This window comes from Rhinatrema bivittatum, unplaced genomic scaffold (genome assembly GCF_901001135.1).
Source record: "Rhinatrema bivittatum unplaced genomic scaffold, aRhiBiv1.1, whole genome shotgun sequence".
Taxonomy (NCBI): Eukaryota; Metazoa; Chordata; class Amphibia; order Gymnophiona; family Rhinatrematidae; genus Rhinatrema; species Rhinatrema bivittatum.
The window spans coordinates 58,538-75,053 of record NW_021820963.1 but is presented as its reverse complement, the minus strand read 5'-3'; the positions used below and the strand labels follow the sequence as shown (position 1 = coordinate 75,053).

Sequence of the window (16,516 nt, the reverse complement as noted above, 5' to 3'; positions counted from 1 at the left end):
TGAGACTTTTCAGAAGTTGCTTCTCAGGAAGGACAAAAGATGGGAATCCCTGGAGCGGCCCTTTGCACGAAAGACATGATGCCTTCCTGTCCTGTTGCAATGAGGAACCTTTGATTTGCCCCAGCTATTCGCTAGGTTCTCCAGCTCACTCCCTAAAGGGCAACCTTGGGAAATTAGACTTGGAAATAGTGCCTGCTGAATGCAGCCATGATTGTAGCCTAGCCACTATCATGGAAGCCACCCACACCTAGTCAGTGTCATTGGGTAATAATGCATCACTGATCTGCCCTCTGAACTCATTCTGTGTGTCTGAGACACAAACCAGCCCAACCCACCAGGCAGCAATAAGCAGCAATCTGCAAATTCACTGCCATGGCCTCAATCCTCCTAGCCTGATCAGCTTTTAGAGCTGCCCCTCCTTCCACTTGGATGGTGGTTGGCTAATGTATGAATGCGCTTAGTGCAGGTGATGTCAGAGTTCAGAAAATAAAACTTAAAGCAGACTGATTTCCTGGAACTTACAGCAAGTGCAGCTGTCCATAGTAACGAGGCACATATACATCCACAAATGTATTCATTGGACAAGGGTTAAGGGGCAGGCATACGTAGACACCTGTTGATTGGCTGAAGGTGTGCACTAGCAGTATTAGCTCTGAGTAGGTTTTGGGCTTGCATCCTTTGCTTTGTAATGCCTGCTACTTCTAGAGAAACCATGCCTTTCTCCATAATAAACTTCTCGCTGTTTGACTTTAAGGCTGGTCTTTATTGGTCTCTAGTCAGGGGTTTATATTCACTTTGTATCAGCATATACCAACAAAACTCCCCTTCAACTGCTCCCCTGCCTTTGGTTCCAAAGGATACACATTTGCCAAAACACATCCCCCTTTTTAAAGCTTGCCTCAGGCATTCCACTAAAGATCAATCAACCCTTGAATTGGGTACAGGAGGGGAAAGAAAACAGGACACTTTAAAGTGAATATGGTATCCTTAGATTCCACCCCCAGTCATACTGAGCATTGTCAGATATGGCTCCAAACCAAGTGTAATTTCTCCCCCTTTGAGAGGTGAGAATCCCCTACCGAAATCAGACATCCTGAACCACATCCCCCCTGAACATCTCTGGTGCCAGCCTCCCTGCAGTATTTGTGTAACGTGGCTGACAAATGAGATCCAAGCATGCAATCCCTTAGGTTGCTTCACTTTCACCAGATGACCCTGCAGAAAGGACTGCAGGTGCTGAGAAAGTTCCACCCAGGAGAAGGATAATTGAGCACCCATAGGCCCAAACCTGGCCCTTTGACCTTTCTCAGGGATGCCTCAGCTAAAGAGAGCAAGGAGGGAAGAGAAATGACCACTGCCTCACCTCCCAACTCCACTCCCATTCAGAGACACCATAAACCAAAAGGGTGTCTGAAAGACAAGTGACAAATCTCTAGCAGTCAGATTGCCTTAACCATCCAAATAGTGCTGACATAGCCAGGTGCTTAGCCTGCTTGTCCCTGGCCCTTAGCTCTACACACAATGCCACCCAGGTGTACAAGAACACCCCTAAGGATGCAGGCACATCTGTGCTCACGTTTTAGGTCTTGGACATACATGTGCAAGAACTTCACAACCTAGACTTGAGCACCATACATGTGCACGTACCATGCAAATATGCTCTGAAATCCAGGCAGCAGTTTTACACTCCAATACCTGCGCATTTGTGCACCCAGCTCAGTAAGCTACCATGCAGCTGCTGGCCCATCTCTGCCTGGACTTTCCTAGGAGAGAGAGACTGAAAAAAGTTTGCTCATTAGCCTTGACGGCTGGGTGGGGAACCCCCTGCATGGAACTAACTTTTCCCTGCAGGTAAAAGCCAGAGGCACTAACCTGCCCTGCAGGCCTTGCCTCCCTACTTCTACCAGGCAGAAATATTTCATGGCCCCTTGGAACTCCTTTTGGCAGGAGTGCTGCCCCTCCAGACGCCCCTGGACTTCACTTGCAATGGAAAATCACAATGGTGCTTCTAAGTTTAGCTTTGAGCGCCTGCACTGGCCTCACTGTCTGCCCAGAAGAGAGTATTGTAACCGAACCTTTGACGGCACCTGTTAGAATGTACTACAGTACACTTTTACCTACATTAAATATGTGCCTCCATGTAAACCTGTTAGAATGTACTACAGTACACTTTTACCTACATTAAATATGTGCCTCCATGTAAACCTGTTAGAATGTACTACAGTACACTTTTACCTACATTAAATATGTGCCTCCATATAAACCTGTTAGAATGTACTACAGTACACTTTTACCTACATTAAATACGTGCCTCCATGTAAACCTGTTAGAATGTACTACAGTACACTTTTACCTACATTAAATACGTGCCTCCATGTAAACCTGTTAGAATGTACTACAGTACACTTCTACCTACATTAAATATGTGCCTCCATGTAAACCTGTTAGAATGTACTACAGTACACTTTTACCTACATTAAATATGTGCCTCCATGTAAACCTGTTAGAATGTACTACAGTACACTTTTACCTACATTAAATATGTGCCTCCATGTAAACCTGTTAGAATGTACTACAGTACACTTTTACTTACATTAAATATGTGCCTCCATGTAAACCTGTTAGAATGTACTATAGTACACTTTTACCTACATTAAATATGTGCCTACATGTAAACCTGTTAGAATGTACTATAGTACACTTTTACCTACATTAAATATGTGCCTACATGTAAACCTGTTAGAATGTACTATAGTACACTTTTACCTACATTAAATACGTGCCTCCATGTAAACCTGTTAGAATGTACTATAGTACACTTTTACCTGCATTAAATACGTGCCTCCATGTAAACCTGTTAGAATGTACTACAGTACACTTTTACCTACATTAAATATGTGCCTCCATGTAAACCTGTTAGAATGTACTATAGTACACTTTTACCTACATTAAATATGTGCCTCCATGTAAACCTGTTAGAATGTACTATAGTACACTTTTACCTACATTAAATACGTGCCTCCATGTAAACCTGTTAGAATGTACTATAGTACACTTTTACCTGCATTAAATACGTGCCTCCATGTAAACCTGTTAGAATGTACTACAGTACACTTTTACCTACATTAAATATGTGCCTCCATGTAAACCTGTTAGAATGTACTATAGTACACTTTTACCTACATTAAATACGTGCCTCCATGTAAACCTGTTAGAATGTACTATAGTACACTTTTACCTACATTAAATATGTGCCTCCATGTAAACCTGTTAGAATGTACTACAGTACACTTTTACCTACATTAAATATGTGCCTCCATGTAAACCTGTTAGAATGTACTACAGTACACTTTTACCTACATTAAATATGTGCCTCCATGTAAACCTGTTAGAATGTACTATAGTACACTTTTACCTGCATTAAATACGTGCCTCCATGTAAACCTGTTAGAATGTACTACAGTACACTTTTACCTGCATTAAATACGTGCCTCCATGTAAACCTGTTAGAATGTACTACAGTACACTTTTACCTACATTAAATATGTGCCTCCATGTAAACCTGTTAGAATGTACTACAGTACACTTTTACCTACATTAAATACGTGCCTCCATGTAAACCTGTTAGAATGTACTATAGTACACTTTTACCTACATTAAATACGTGCCTCCATGTAAACCTGTTAGAATGTACTATAGTACACTTTTACCTACATTAAATACGTGCCTCCATGTAAACCTGTTAGAATGTACTACAGTACACTTTTACCTACATTAAATATGTGCCTCCATGTAAACCTGTTAGAATGTACTACAGTACACTTTTACCTACATTAAATATGTGCCTCCATGTAAACCTGTTAGAATGTACTATAGTACACTTTTACCTACATTAAATATGTGCCTACATGTAAACCGTTGCGACGGTATTTAACTTAGCAACGGTATAGAAAAGTTTTTAAATAAAATAAAAAAATACTACCCTACACTGAGCAAGACTGCCAGGCCTGGTACTCTTCGTCCCTCCTTCAGTGATGTAAATACATGCTGCATGCGTGCACAATCGTGTACCTCAGCACCAGGAGGGATAGCCCTACCAGGGCCTAGCAACCTCCTGGGAGGAATCCTAAAAATCTTTTAGACTGCAGAATTTGCAGACATCAGAAATACTGAGGACTGCAGGTGGCACACGAGGTTATATGGCAGGGTCAGTAAAACTGTCTCCATCTCCTGGAAGGGAGGCAAAACTCAGGCGTCTGGACTGATCCAGGTATGAACAGGAACATGGTGCAACATGCAGGGAAGGCATTCCTGCTTGGCAGGAGGAGCAACTAGCACTCGTCCTCCCACTCTGTGGGCTGAACCAAGCAGTGAAGGAAATCAAAGTGTAAAAGTTCAAACCCCAAACTCCTGCTCCTGTCACCAGCAGAAGCAAGCACACCAGCCATGTGTTTTTTTTTTCCCCCAAAATAAAGAGACAGTGTTTGCCTGGAACAATCCCAGTCACCATGATGCAGCTGGACCCACAGGCAGAGTGCAATGAATCTAGCACCAGTACCTAGGTCCCTCGCACAGCTGCTGCCTGTTTACATCCCCTCTCCACAGCACACACTGCTTAGAAGCAAACCACCTGACTGGAGAGGCTGCCTCAAGCTTTTTTTTTTTTTTTTTTTTTACAGGAAGGAAAGCAAATTCTTCCGTCAGTAATTGCCTCTGGAGCACAGCCAAGTAGGGAGAGGATTAGAGGGGAGAGGGCCCCGGCACCAGATTTCAACATTCTCAGGGCAGAAGCACACCAAGGGTCACCAACCCATGCTTGCCCACCTCAACCAGGAGGGATGGCCCCACTAGGACCTAACCTCCTGGGAGGACCATCTCAAACTTTTAATATACTCCAGACTGCAGGTTTTGCACCATCTGCTGGGACAGAAATACTGAGGGACTGCAGGTGGCTCGGTTAGTAAAACTGTCTTCATCTGCTGGCAGGGAGGCAAAACTCAGGAGTCTGGATTGAAGAAGAATTATTTTTAGCTTACCAGTCTCCATACTGACTTCTCCAAGTTTCAGGTGGGCCTCGGCAGCACGCAACTGTGCTTCTTTGTCTTTTTTCCTGAAAAAAAAGTTAATAGCATTGTGAAATGGATAGCAACCAAACCCACAAGGAGAAATTGACTTAATTTCCTTTCGTTGAATTCAGCTACACCAGTTTAAGAGGCATGGTTTTGACTGCTAGCAGATGCAGACAGAACAAGTTTCCCCATGGCATCACCAGTAGTAGTACAGCACAAGTTGCCAGTATACTACTGACAAAGCAATGGACAACCTTGTCTTTTATGGTACCCTAAGTACAACAGGAGAGAAGCCTCCAAGAAGACACCCCACTCCATAAATCCCCAGAATAAGCAGGATAAGAAGTTTGTAGAGACATCACACATGCCTTGGGTTAGCAGGTAAGAAACAATTTTCGTTCCTGGAATACCAAAGATCAGTCCAGACAAGTGGGTTTTGCATCCCTACCAGCAGATGGAGGCAGAGAATAAGAACCTTTCAGGCACTGCTACATAACCAAATGCCACCTGCAGTCCCTCAGTATTGACCTGTACCCAAGCGAAGATGTTTATGCCCCCAAAACCCAAATGATTTCCATCTGGGGCAAGCAGAGAATCATAAGTTGGAGCCCCAACATCAACAAGAGCAATGAAGCTTCCAACCCTAACATATATACTTATCTTTGCAAATACAGCATCAGTATCCTGAAGGGGAAGGGTCTTTTAACAGACAAAAGGAATGGCTTTTCTGGACTGATCTGGGGTATTCTAGAATCGAAAGTTAGCTGGTAAGAACCAATCTTCCTTTCCTGTTCATACCCCAGATCAGTCCAGACAAGTGGAACGTACCCAAGCCCCTCTACACTGTGCGGGAACCTGAAAGACCCACCTCGCTTCTTCTGACACCTGAACATCCAGGTGGTAATTTGGTAAAAGTGTGCAGGGAAGACCATGTTGCTGTCCAACAAATCTCCTGCAGAGATACCAGCTGAACATGCCCTAGTACAATGTACCCGCAACCTCTGGAACTGATCAATAAGCCAAAAGAATCGCTTCAACTCTCACAATTGTGCTCTTAGCTTTGGAATTCTGAGATGTTACATACGATACCAGACAGAAGAGTTTAAATGTGAGCAAACAACAGCTATTCAAAAATGCATAACCTAATTTAAACACATCAGAATGTAGAGAACCACAAAAAACAAGGACAAGAGATACAAATTGAAGAATGAGGAATAAGTTTAACAAAAGAATGTAGATTCTGAATGTAATGTGAAATTGTTATATTTTAATTTTCCTGTATTTCCTGCCTTATGTCCTAGATCATTTAGTATGTATTAGAAAATTTGATAGATGTTCTTGCCTGTTTATGAATACTTCTGTAACCCATTTGTTGATTTATAGTTATGAATGTTACTTTTGTAAACAGTTGTGATCTATACATGGAACAATGGTATATAAAATGTCTAAATACATCCTCTTTGTTCCACTGAACAAAAAGATGATCCAAACTCCAAAAGTCCTTGGTGTCCTTCAGATATCACACCAGAGCCCAACGAACATCCAAGTGAAGCTCCTTTGCAAGCTGCATCAGGTGCAGAAAAAAGCTGGCAACTTCATCTCATTGAGATGAAATGAGGATGACTTTTGGCAAGAAGGGAGGAACCATACACAATACCCTGGTGATCGAAATCCGTAGAAAAGGATCTCTGCACATCAAGGTCTGAGCTCTGAAATCCACCAAACCAAATGAATTGCCACCAAGAAAACTGTCTTCAAAGGAGAGATCTTTCAAAAAAAAAAAGACTGCCCTCTCAGTGGTTCAAAGGAAGATCCAGAGTGCCCAAAAAACCAGATTAAGGCTCCGTGATGGACATCTTACAAACTGGCAGGCACCCATGCTTGGCCCCCTTAAGAAAACACAATGTTCAGATGAGACACCAACACCCAACCTATGGAGAAGCCATGGGGAAAGCCTTCAGTAGAAGTCTTGCTGGCCAAGGTTGAACCAGATATATCTAAAGAGTCACCACAAATATCAGCGATCCTCAATAATTGAACAAAAATCAAGAGAAAACTATCGCTGACAAAATATCTTAGTTTAAAATGACGTTTCTACGTATCTTTGTCAATATTAAAGGCTTTCATGCACCTACACTCCGTGGAATTCATAATTTTGTCAAGTCACTAAATTCAAAAAATATATTTATGGAGTAGGAGGGAGGTTTCATATACAGTGTAGGTGTCCCCGCACCAATACGTAATTGGTTATAATCAACCAGCCTCCTCCTCCGTGGTGTTTTTTTAAACTAGAAATTTTTTTGTGAAAGTCCCACTAGAACATCAGACTCTTCCATGGCACTGTGATCATTGAATATATGTACGGAACAAACACTGTTCAAGCTGTCAAGCTTTGAAGTAAATTTTGAAGAGGGTCCACATTCGACTTCCCGAATATGTTGGTCAATGTCGTCAAACCTTTAATTATCCCAACACGAACCGTCCATGTTTCAGACGTTGGTCTTTCCCTCAGGGGAATGTAATGGCAATATATAACCAACCTTATGGGGTCCCAACCTCTGCACACTGATTCTTCTTGTCTGTTGGTGTATGTATGTAATCATGATTGAGTAAAGTCTACACGAGGTGGTATACCCGAGTCAACAGACAAGAATCAGTGTGCAGAGAGTCCCCTGGCTATTACCCCCAGCGCACCAACCAGAGCAAATTGGGATCCCCAACCCCTGCTCGTTAATGCCTATGACTGGGAGGGATGGTTCCCCCCCCCCCAGGAGACAAAGTGCTTTCAAGTCCAAATCTTCCATTTTTGTTTTTAGTCTAGGTACAGAGGTGCAGGTTTTGCACCACCTCCATCTGCTGGGAGACAAATACTGAGGAGATGCAGGTGGCACACTGGGTTAAGAGGTGGTGCCTTCAAAACTGTCTCCACCTGCTGGAGGGGAGGCAAAACCCAGCTATCTGGACTGATCCGGGTACGTACAGGGAACCCAAAATTCTGCTGCATCAGAGTGCACCATCCACTGGCAACTCATTGTGCAGCATTACTACCAGTGATGTCACTGGAAAAGTTGTGTTGTGTATCAGTTGACAGGGTGGAATAATCCCACACATCTGGACTGTGTTAGCAAAACAAGGAAGTGCATTTAAGTGTACACAATCATCTCAACATTGCAGGAATATGAACTTCTAGCATAACGCCCAGCAATAGAACTGCAGATGAACAGAAAGTTAAACAGCACATACTTCAGAGAAGATTGCCTATATTGTGCAATAAAAGCTTTACTAAAATCTGTGGAAACCATATGAGCTATCAAGTTGTATAAAATGATTTAACAAGTTAAAAGCCACAAAGTTATGAACAAGATCCTACTGGACAGTCCTAGAGTGTACTACATGCTGGGATCAGACCACCAACTTCAGGGTGAAGGACATTCAAGACTACCTGCCATAGATGACTTTTGCCAACTCTAGCATCTCCCAGGCCAGCTGCAGATTTCCAACTTCATCATTCTCCTAAAACAGAGAAACTGTTTATTCCAGCAGTCATATACAGCACCTTAGTACACTACAGTATCTTGATGTGCAGTTCAGACGTCTCTGAAAACCCATTAGAGCCAACAGCTATCCTGTGTGTTCAGATCTCACCTTGTCCTCTGTTGCTTCGTAGTCTTTATCCTCTTCTGATTCGTCTGCAAGGCAAGTGCAAGACAGTGGATAAGCCATTTACTACAGCTCTTTGGCAAGCCCTGGTGGCAGGGAAGGACTCGCTTCAGGTGCATTTCCTATCATACCATCAGAAGATATCTGCCACTTAAACTGCAAGAGTAACCGAACACTATACATCCCAATCATTAGGGTTGCTCCACAGGTAGTTTGGACTCTAGTGTTCAATGCAGATCTAAATAAAATCAAGGATCTTCAAATAGTAATTGTGTGCTGCAGTTTTATACAATTATGGAACAATCCACTGAAGGATTAGGCCTAGAGAACTGATAACATACCAAGGGAAAGAAAAGCCCAGTCTAATGGAAACACAGGGGAGTTTAGATGGCTAATGATTTAACAGAATAAAGCATCTGTGCAGAAAGTTGGGAAAAATGCCATTCTGAGCATTTTAAAGGCATGGAACCAGACAGAAGAGCCATGTAACTAGCAAGGCTAATTTTCTATGGTAACATTACTAAAGCAGTTAATATACCAAACACCACTCCTCCACCAACCAGTACAGTGAGCAAAACAGCTTTTGAAGCCAGTTAAGAGACTAAAACAAATGGCTGCCCAGGTTCCTCAGCCAGAGACGGTGCCAAGCCAAAACCGCAGACATCATAGTACTTGAGGAAGTGCAGACGAGATCATGTAAGGCATCAGTATTGTACCTCACCATGGCCTCCAGATGCTTAGCTTGATGGGAGTCAAACTCAAATAAGGACCTGTCCACCTGTAGCTGTTGCACTCAAATTTTCCAGCTCTCAACAAAAACCGCTGCACATAGCTGCCTGAACACCCAGGGCAGACCTCAAATTCTCTTGAGGTGCACTTCCAGCTTCCTCTCCTGAAGATCCTTCAATGCCATCGCCCCAGCCACAGGGATGGTAGTCTCAGTTACTGCAGACAGCAGCATCCACCTTGGGATCTTCAGAAGCTCTAGCGCGTCCTCGGGCGGAGGGTACGTACAACTTATTCATGGCCCTGCTGACCTTTTAAGCTGGTATCAGGAGTATCCTACTCCCTGAACAGCAAGTTGAAGACTTTTGGAAAGGAAAGGCTGGCGTAGGACCACACAGTGAGGAGTGTGCCTGACAGAAAACCCAGAATTCCCTGGTTTCTTAGCCTGCCTTGGCTGCATGAACTCTAAGCAATTTATTCAGCATGACTTGCAGGGGGATATGATAGAGGTCTTTAAGATCATGAGAGGTCTTGAACGAGTAGATGTGACTGTTTACACTTTTGAATAATAGAAGGACTAGGGGGCATTCCATGAAGTTAGCAAGTAGCACATTTAAGACTAATCCGAGAAAATTCTCACTCAACACACAATAAAGCTCTGGAATTTGTTGCCAGAGGATATGGTTAGTGCAGTTAGTGTAGCTGGGTTCAAAAAAGTTTGGATAAGATCTTAGAGAAGTCCATTAACAGCTATTAATCAGTTTTACTTAGTGAGCAGCCACTGCTATTAATTGCATCAGTAGCATGGGATCTTAGCATTTGGGTACTTGCCAGGTTTGGCCTCTGTTGGAAACAGGATGCTGGGCTTGATGGACCCTTGGTCTGACCCAGCATGGCAATTTATGTTTATGAATTCCTAGGACATCTGGACAGGCAGTCAAGCTGGCTCCATAAAGGTGACACCTAATCATAAGGTCAAATAAAGCAGAAGCCAACGGCAGGACCTTCAGGCTATCCAGTCACAATAAAAGGCACTATTCTCAGGAGTACCTGAGAACAACTTCAGATGTGTTAATTGCCCTGACCAGCAAGATTCTAACAGAACAAAAGACTATCCAAAGAGCGATGGTAAATGGGCCCCACCTTGGAGAAACACTCAGGGGTAGCTAGGGATGATCTTATGCTGTTGACGTGACAACCAATGTAAATTCTAAGGCAGTCACACTAGAAACTTCCACCATTGTATAATACTGAATGTTATCTATAAAAGAAGGATCACTTCCTGTATACGATGAGATGCTGGTAGTCAGTTTGTCAGAGGCATGGCATCAGCATCTCCCAAGAATACTTATTGTTCAATAAAAAATTATGCTGTCTACCAAAATCTAAGTGTTCCTGTCTCCCTGGTGATAAGCTTCATAAAAAATGGCGAGGTGCTTAACAGGCCAAACATGACCAGATCCACTGCTCCCAGTTCAGATTGCTCCTGTAGGACTTCTATACCCAGCTCCTGTAGAACAGCTGGAATAAGGGGGCCAATTCCTCCTTGTGGAACAGCCAAATTACCTTTGGGTCATCTTTGACTGATTGTGCCTTCGACCCCTCCTGATCTGAATCCTGATCCCCCAGGGCTGGATCTGGTACCAAACGTCCTTGCGCTGGGACCTCATCCACCCAGGAATCTTCAGGAGAGTCATCTGTGGTGGGCATTGGGGCTGGGAGCCTGGGAACCCACCTAATTCTGGTGGCCCCTGAGGACCTAAGGTGCTTAGCCGGAGGTATGGGAACATTCTGCGTAGCCCTGCAGGGACTTGGGTGCTTTAAAGGCTGTATGCAGAAATAGCACAAAGTTTGAAGAAAAGGAATCAATCTGGGATATCCTCTTCACACCCTAAAGGTGCCCACCCCTCCCACACCTGGAGATCCCTGCCTCTGGCGACAAGGCAGGAGGGAAATCCCCCCTCCACGGCCCATGCAGCAGTTCTGAAGAACGAAACAGCCCCTGTTCCTGTGCTGAGTGGGAAGGCATCGCTGCCTGACCTCTGCACCAGAGAAAGCCTTCCAGACTCCGCATCGAGAGGGCTTGCTACTCACTGTGCTCCCGGAAGGGCCCTCCCCACCAGAGAGGCTTTGGGAGCATCGTCCATCCTGGGACAGTCACATGCGTGTCTCCACAGGTGGCACAAGTCATTGCAATCGGGCCCGGAAACCTCAAGCACCGCCAGAGAAGGGAACAAGCACGGTAATGTCAGGGGAAGTGTGCTGTCCCTCGGCTCTTCCCTGCGACTGCTGGTGCTCTGCTCAATTTAAAGTTTTGGTTGTTTTTTTTAAACACAAAACAAGAGGTACTTCCCTTGAAGAATGGCCAGAGGCTGTAGTGGTCCTGCAGGGCGAGAGAACTGGGACCCCCTGGTTTCAGCCCTGCACATGGATGAAGGACTGAGCACAAGAGATTCACTGACCCCTTGCTAGTCTGCCTCAGGAAATGGGGGGGGGGAGGAATGACCCCACCAGGGCCTGGCAAACTCCCTGGGAGGCTCACTGATCAGATCCGACTGCAGGCTTTGCTCCTCTACCCGAGACAAATACTGAGTGACTAACTGCAGGTGGTGCATAACAACCTCTGGTTATGTGGCAATATTAGTGAAACCCAGGAGTCTGCACTGACCTGGGGATGTACAGGGAACCAACCTAGTGTTAAAGGATTGAAAACACGGTTCAAACAAATCCATGTTTAGAAAAGATGCTAATACTTCACCCCAATCTGGGTATAGGAAAGGCCACAGCACAAGCTGCACTTACTACTCATTTAAGGAAGTTTACATGACAAATTCAACAGTACTTTTAGTAAACCTTGAGTGCTGCTTGCGACAGCATTGACCTCCAGCTGTTATTGAGGAGACTAAGCAATCAGCCACTATTATTGGCTAAAGTCTTCTAGAAACCAAATTGTCAACTGGAATTCTTCCATCTCTCAAAGTAATCACTTTCACTGTGATATTTAACAGGGATCAGTTCTGTCTCCAACATTTTACCCTCTACCTGATACCACTTGCAACCCTTACCCAGAGCCTCCAGTGGGGGAGGGGGTGTTGCCCTTGTTCATGGCAAGCCAGTGGCTGGTGCTCAGTTTTCAGCAGTCCTCTTCTCCCCAGGGTTTATGAAGCTTCTGCATTTCTTTCAGATCCAGTCATTTTCACTTTCCTGTGCTGCTCCCAGCTTAAGGCTAGGTAGGAGGCAGATCCTGATTTGGAGGTGGCTTCTGAAGTTACAGAACCTGATTCTTAGGAATCTGGCCAATGACATTGTTCATGAGCTGAGGGGGACCCTCTGGAAGAGGGGGGGGATACAATACAGAGAGATTCATGAGTAGGAACTGGCAACCACCCTGGATAAGAGGATCTTCTTTTGAAAGGTCTCAAGACAAGCGAAGGCCTTTTTTCCCCCCATGAGATGGCAAAGGCCTTTATTTCCATAGAGTGGAAGACTGCAGATGTGGGTCTAAAGGCAGGCCAAGTTATGGCCAAATTTTACCTCCTTCCAGATGAGTTACTGAAGCAATTAAAGCTTCCCAATGTGAACAAATGGTTTCTCCAGAGACAAAGAACCAAACCCCTGTTAAGGGGATTTTGGCTCTATGTTAAGGATTAAGCAGGCTTGAGGTTGTAGCCTAAGCACTGCAGGCAGTGACAGGTTTTGTGTCAAACATTCATGCTAGGGGCAACAGATTCCAATACAGGTGAGGGCCCACAGAGGCTGAGAGACTGAGGCCAGTCTTGCCTTTACTGCAGATACTCTCTATCACTGAATTACAACCCTAGCTATAGGGCTGGCAGCAATGGCAGCTCATTTAATGGTGATGTGTCCTCAGACAATATGGAGAGAGTTATCTTTCTGGGAGGAAAGGTTTCTGGATAGTTAGAGAATCACGTGAAGGCTGACTTCCTTTCATTCAAACTGCCTGAAGGTAAGCCCTAGCAGGTTGATGGAGCCCGGGAGGCTGTCCTCTTTGGGCAGGGGTCTTGAGGGTAAGATCAGGCTTCCTCTCAAGTATAAGTGTGGCTTTGGTACATCCCATGCATCGGGACAATAAGGAAAAATTTGGTTCTTAGCTAGTTTGCTTTCCTCAAGTCCTACCAGACCAGTCCAGAACACCTCCTGATTTTCAGCCTGAATAATTCCTCGCAGAGCTGAATTGGTTATAGACATTTAATGTGTTTCTTCTAAGATTCGGGCTCAGCTAGGGGCAGTTTAATTATCCTCCCTGCTCATTTACTCCCCCAATCCCAGATGGGGTTGGGGGAGCAAAAACCAACCTGGACTAGTCTGGTAGAACTCAAGGAAAGGTAACAGTATGGAGAAATTTACTAACAGGCAGCAAGCCCCAGAAACAATTGTGTGTGGACCCCAGCAGCACACAATTAGTATTGTGATCCTGAACCTGTCAAGCGTGCTACCATCAAGAGGTCCCTTACAAAAAAGAGTCACATTTGTATTCATGTGACCAGAGAAAGATGAACATAAGACACTCAGTGCCCCAAACAGGAAGGCTCCATCAGGACTGGACAGATGCCCACAAGTGCTACATAATACAAATACATTCAAGTACCTCCCATTCAGACAGTCTCAGCCAGCTACACTGCTGCTAATTCACAGAAGCTATGTTTTTAAAAGCCAAAACCATGCTCAAAGATTAGCTTAAGCAAACTAATCCTCATTGCTAAATCCTGCCTCAGTATTCCCCACCACTTCCCCCACAAAAAGGAACTGAAAATTCTGAATGGAAGATCTTGTTTACCCAGATTCATGTAAGCAATCCACATCCCTTTCATGTTCAATGTTACCTTCCTCTTCCATCTGCTCATTCTCCTCCCCTCCCTTCTCTTCTGCATTTGAAGCCATTTCCGGTTTCTCTTCATCCGCATTTGAAACACTAACTTCACCGGTGGCGCGACTGCTTTCCCCGGGAATAACTTCACCTTCAGTAGGAGATGCCTCGCTGCCATTCACTAGAGCAATGCTGCTCTCCACTTTGGTCCTTTCAATTCTCTCATGTTTAGGAGAGGGGTCTCTATCAGAAGGTGGGGCATCTGTCATGGAGATCCTTGTGTCATAAGATGTCTCTTCATTCGCTGGTATAGCTTCATCTTCCTTAGGTTTTGAGGAAGCTGCCATCCCTTGGGTGTAATCTGCAGGCTTCTCAGCTGCCTCCTCTGCAGTGTCCAGCAATTCTTTTGGCTCCGATATTTCGGCCACCACCTCTCCCTGCTCAGGCAAGTCTTCTGCTACTCTCTCTGCATTAGCTGCTAACAAAGTATCCCTTTCTTCATTATTCTGCACAGCTTCCAGCTCTCCTATATTGCTTCCTTCCTCAGCTGCTTTCTTCTCAGATTTTGTTTTAGGATCTGGAGTGATGTCTTCTGCTTCACCCATGGCATCATAAACCTGCTCTCTCAAGTCCTGCCTTTCTTCCTCTACATGGTTAAGGAACATGAAGCATAAACATTTCTTCCATTTTAGTGAAAGCACATTTTACTGAATATTAACCTCTAGCCACTAACATTTTTACAGTAATCCCTTGCCCCATGCAAGCCAAATCTGGCACCAACAAGAGCTTCAGCAACCCAAGCCCCTCCATCACATCCATTTTTCATGAGAATCTTAAAGACTTACTTAGAAACCAAGCAAAGATGCCTAGCCACATACATAACTAAACTTGCCCCGATCTAAATTGGACTATCTATAGAATGCCATTCACTGTGAAGGGTCAGAGTCCTTACCTAATCAAGCTATGTCATGCATCTTTAGAGTGAAGTGGTAATCGCAGCTCTTTAAACAGTACCTGATACCCAAGTTTAATGACTGCATTGAAACTTTAGCAGTTACACAAACCGTGATTGGCAGAAGTACATAAAATGATCCAATTGTATGCATTTCTTGAGACAGCCTGCATGTTTGAGTTAGCAAGTACCAACCATTTATAAAATGATTTATACTGTGGCAGTTCACAACTAGACCACCTAAGCTTGGTAGCTCTGAAGCAAAGCGCACAACTTTAGCAATAGGCAGATGTTTTCCAAGATACTAATACATACAAGTAACTGTAGCAGAGTGGGCATAAATCTGTTCTCTTTAAAAAGACAAGTCAGTCATTAAAGATAGCTAAGAAATGGCCAACAAGCAAAAAGGACAGTAGAAGCCTAAGGGTCAACTTAACATTCATCAGTCCATAGTCAGGTCCTTGTGGATAAATGCATGATTATGGAATCACATACCATTCAGATCTTCAGTATTCTGCAATCTGGAATCACTTTCTCCATTTTCATCCTCTGGTACACCTTCCAAAGCATTCCCCAAGACACTATTCTCCATTCTAGAAACAAGCACACGAAAACACTGCCATCATCTCAGGTCTAATTCCTTGATCAAGCCACCAAGATAAAACAATCTTACTTTAAAGTTTATATAGCATTTTTATAAAAGCCAAGCTAAAATTAACACTGAAGGCTATTCTATACTCAGTTTGTGTGGAGTCATGAGGCTACTGCAGAAGACAGTCAAAACAATGTTCTCTACCAGCTTCAGAACAGGATTACCAAGGACTTGTGGTGAGAATGCCACAGAACAGCGAGATTTAACACATAACAGAAGGTATACAGCTTAGCCTTTCCCAAGAGATTCATTCTGGCTGTGCAGAAACTTGATTCATACCTTGCTAGTTCCAGAAGCGATTTACCATACAGAAAGAAGGCCTCCCCACATTCGTCAGCTGTTTCACCATATTTTTTTCCACTGCAGAAGACAAGCAGTTAGAATCTTGAAAAACCCTTAGGGCATCTTCACTATAACCTAAGTCACCTTCCTTCAACCATTTATTACTTCTACTCTGTAGTAATAGAACAAGGTAGGACAAACTGGAATGAGCTGCTTGCTAACAATCATATAGTACTAGTCACCAAGGAGAAACAAGTAGAGGTTTCAGTATTAAAAGCTGATGTTAGGGGTAAGAATATTAGGTGAAGCTCATGTGATAAGCTTGCCATCTAAATGGCATTCTTGAA

At 43.9% G+C, this 16,516-nt stretch overlaps 1 protein-coding gene across 5 annotated transcripts in view; it reads right to left on the bottom strand.

Moving 5' to 3' along the window:
• The window catches only part of LOC115082333 (histone-binding protein N1/N2-like), a 72,200-nt gene that overhangs the window by 36,931 nt on the left and 18,753 nt on the right, over positions 1-16,516 (bottom strand). For 4 of the 5 annotated variants that reach the window (XR_003854137.1, XM_029586571.1, XM_029586569.1 and 1 more), the window contains exons 4-9: positions 16,167-16,247; positions 15,731-15,828; positions 14,300-14,929; positions 8,715-8,758; positions 8,512-8,582; positions 5,037-5,110 (exon numbers count right to left, since the gene is read on the bottom strand). Coding sequence is in view for 4 of the 5 variants with exons in the window: in XM_029586571.1 (XP_029442431.1) it covers positions 5,037-5,110; positions 8,512-8,582; positions 8,715-8,758; positions 14,300-14,929; positions 15,731-15,828; positions 16,167-16,247 (998 nt within the window). In the remaining variant the exon portion in view is untranslated. The remainder of the gene's footprint in view (positions 1-5,036; positions 5,111-8,511; positions 8,583-8,714; positions 8,759-14,299; positions 14,930-15,730; positions 15,829-16,166; positions 16,248-16,516) is intronic. The other variant, XM_029586572.1, reaches the window with a different exon arrangement.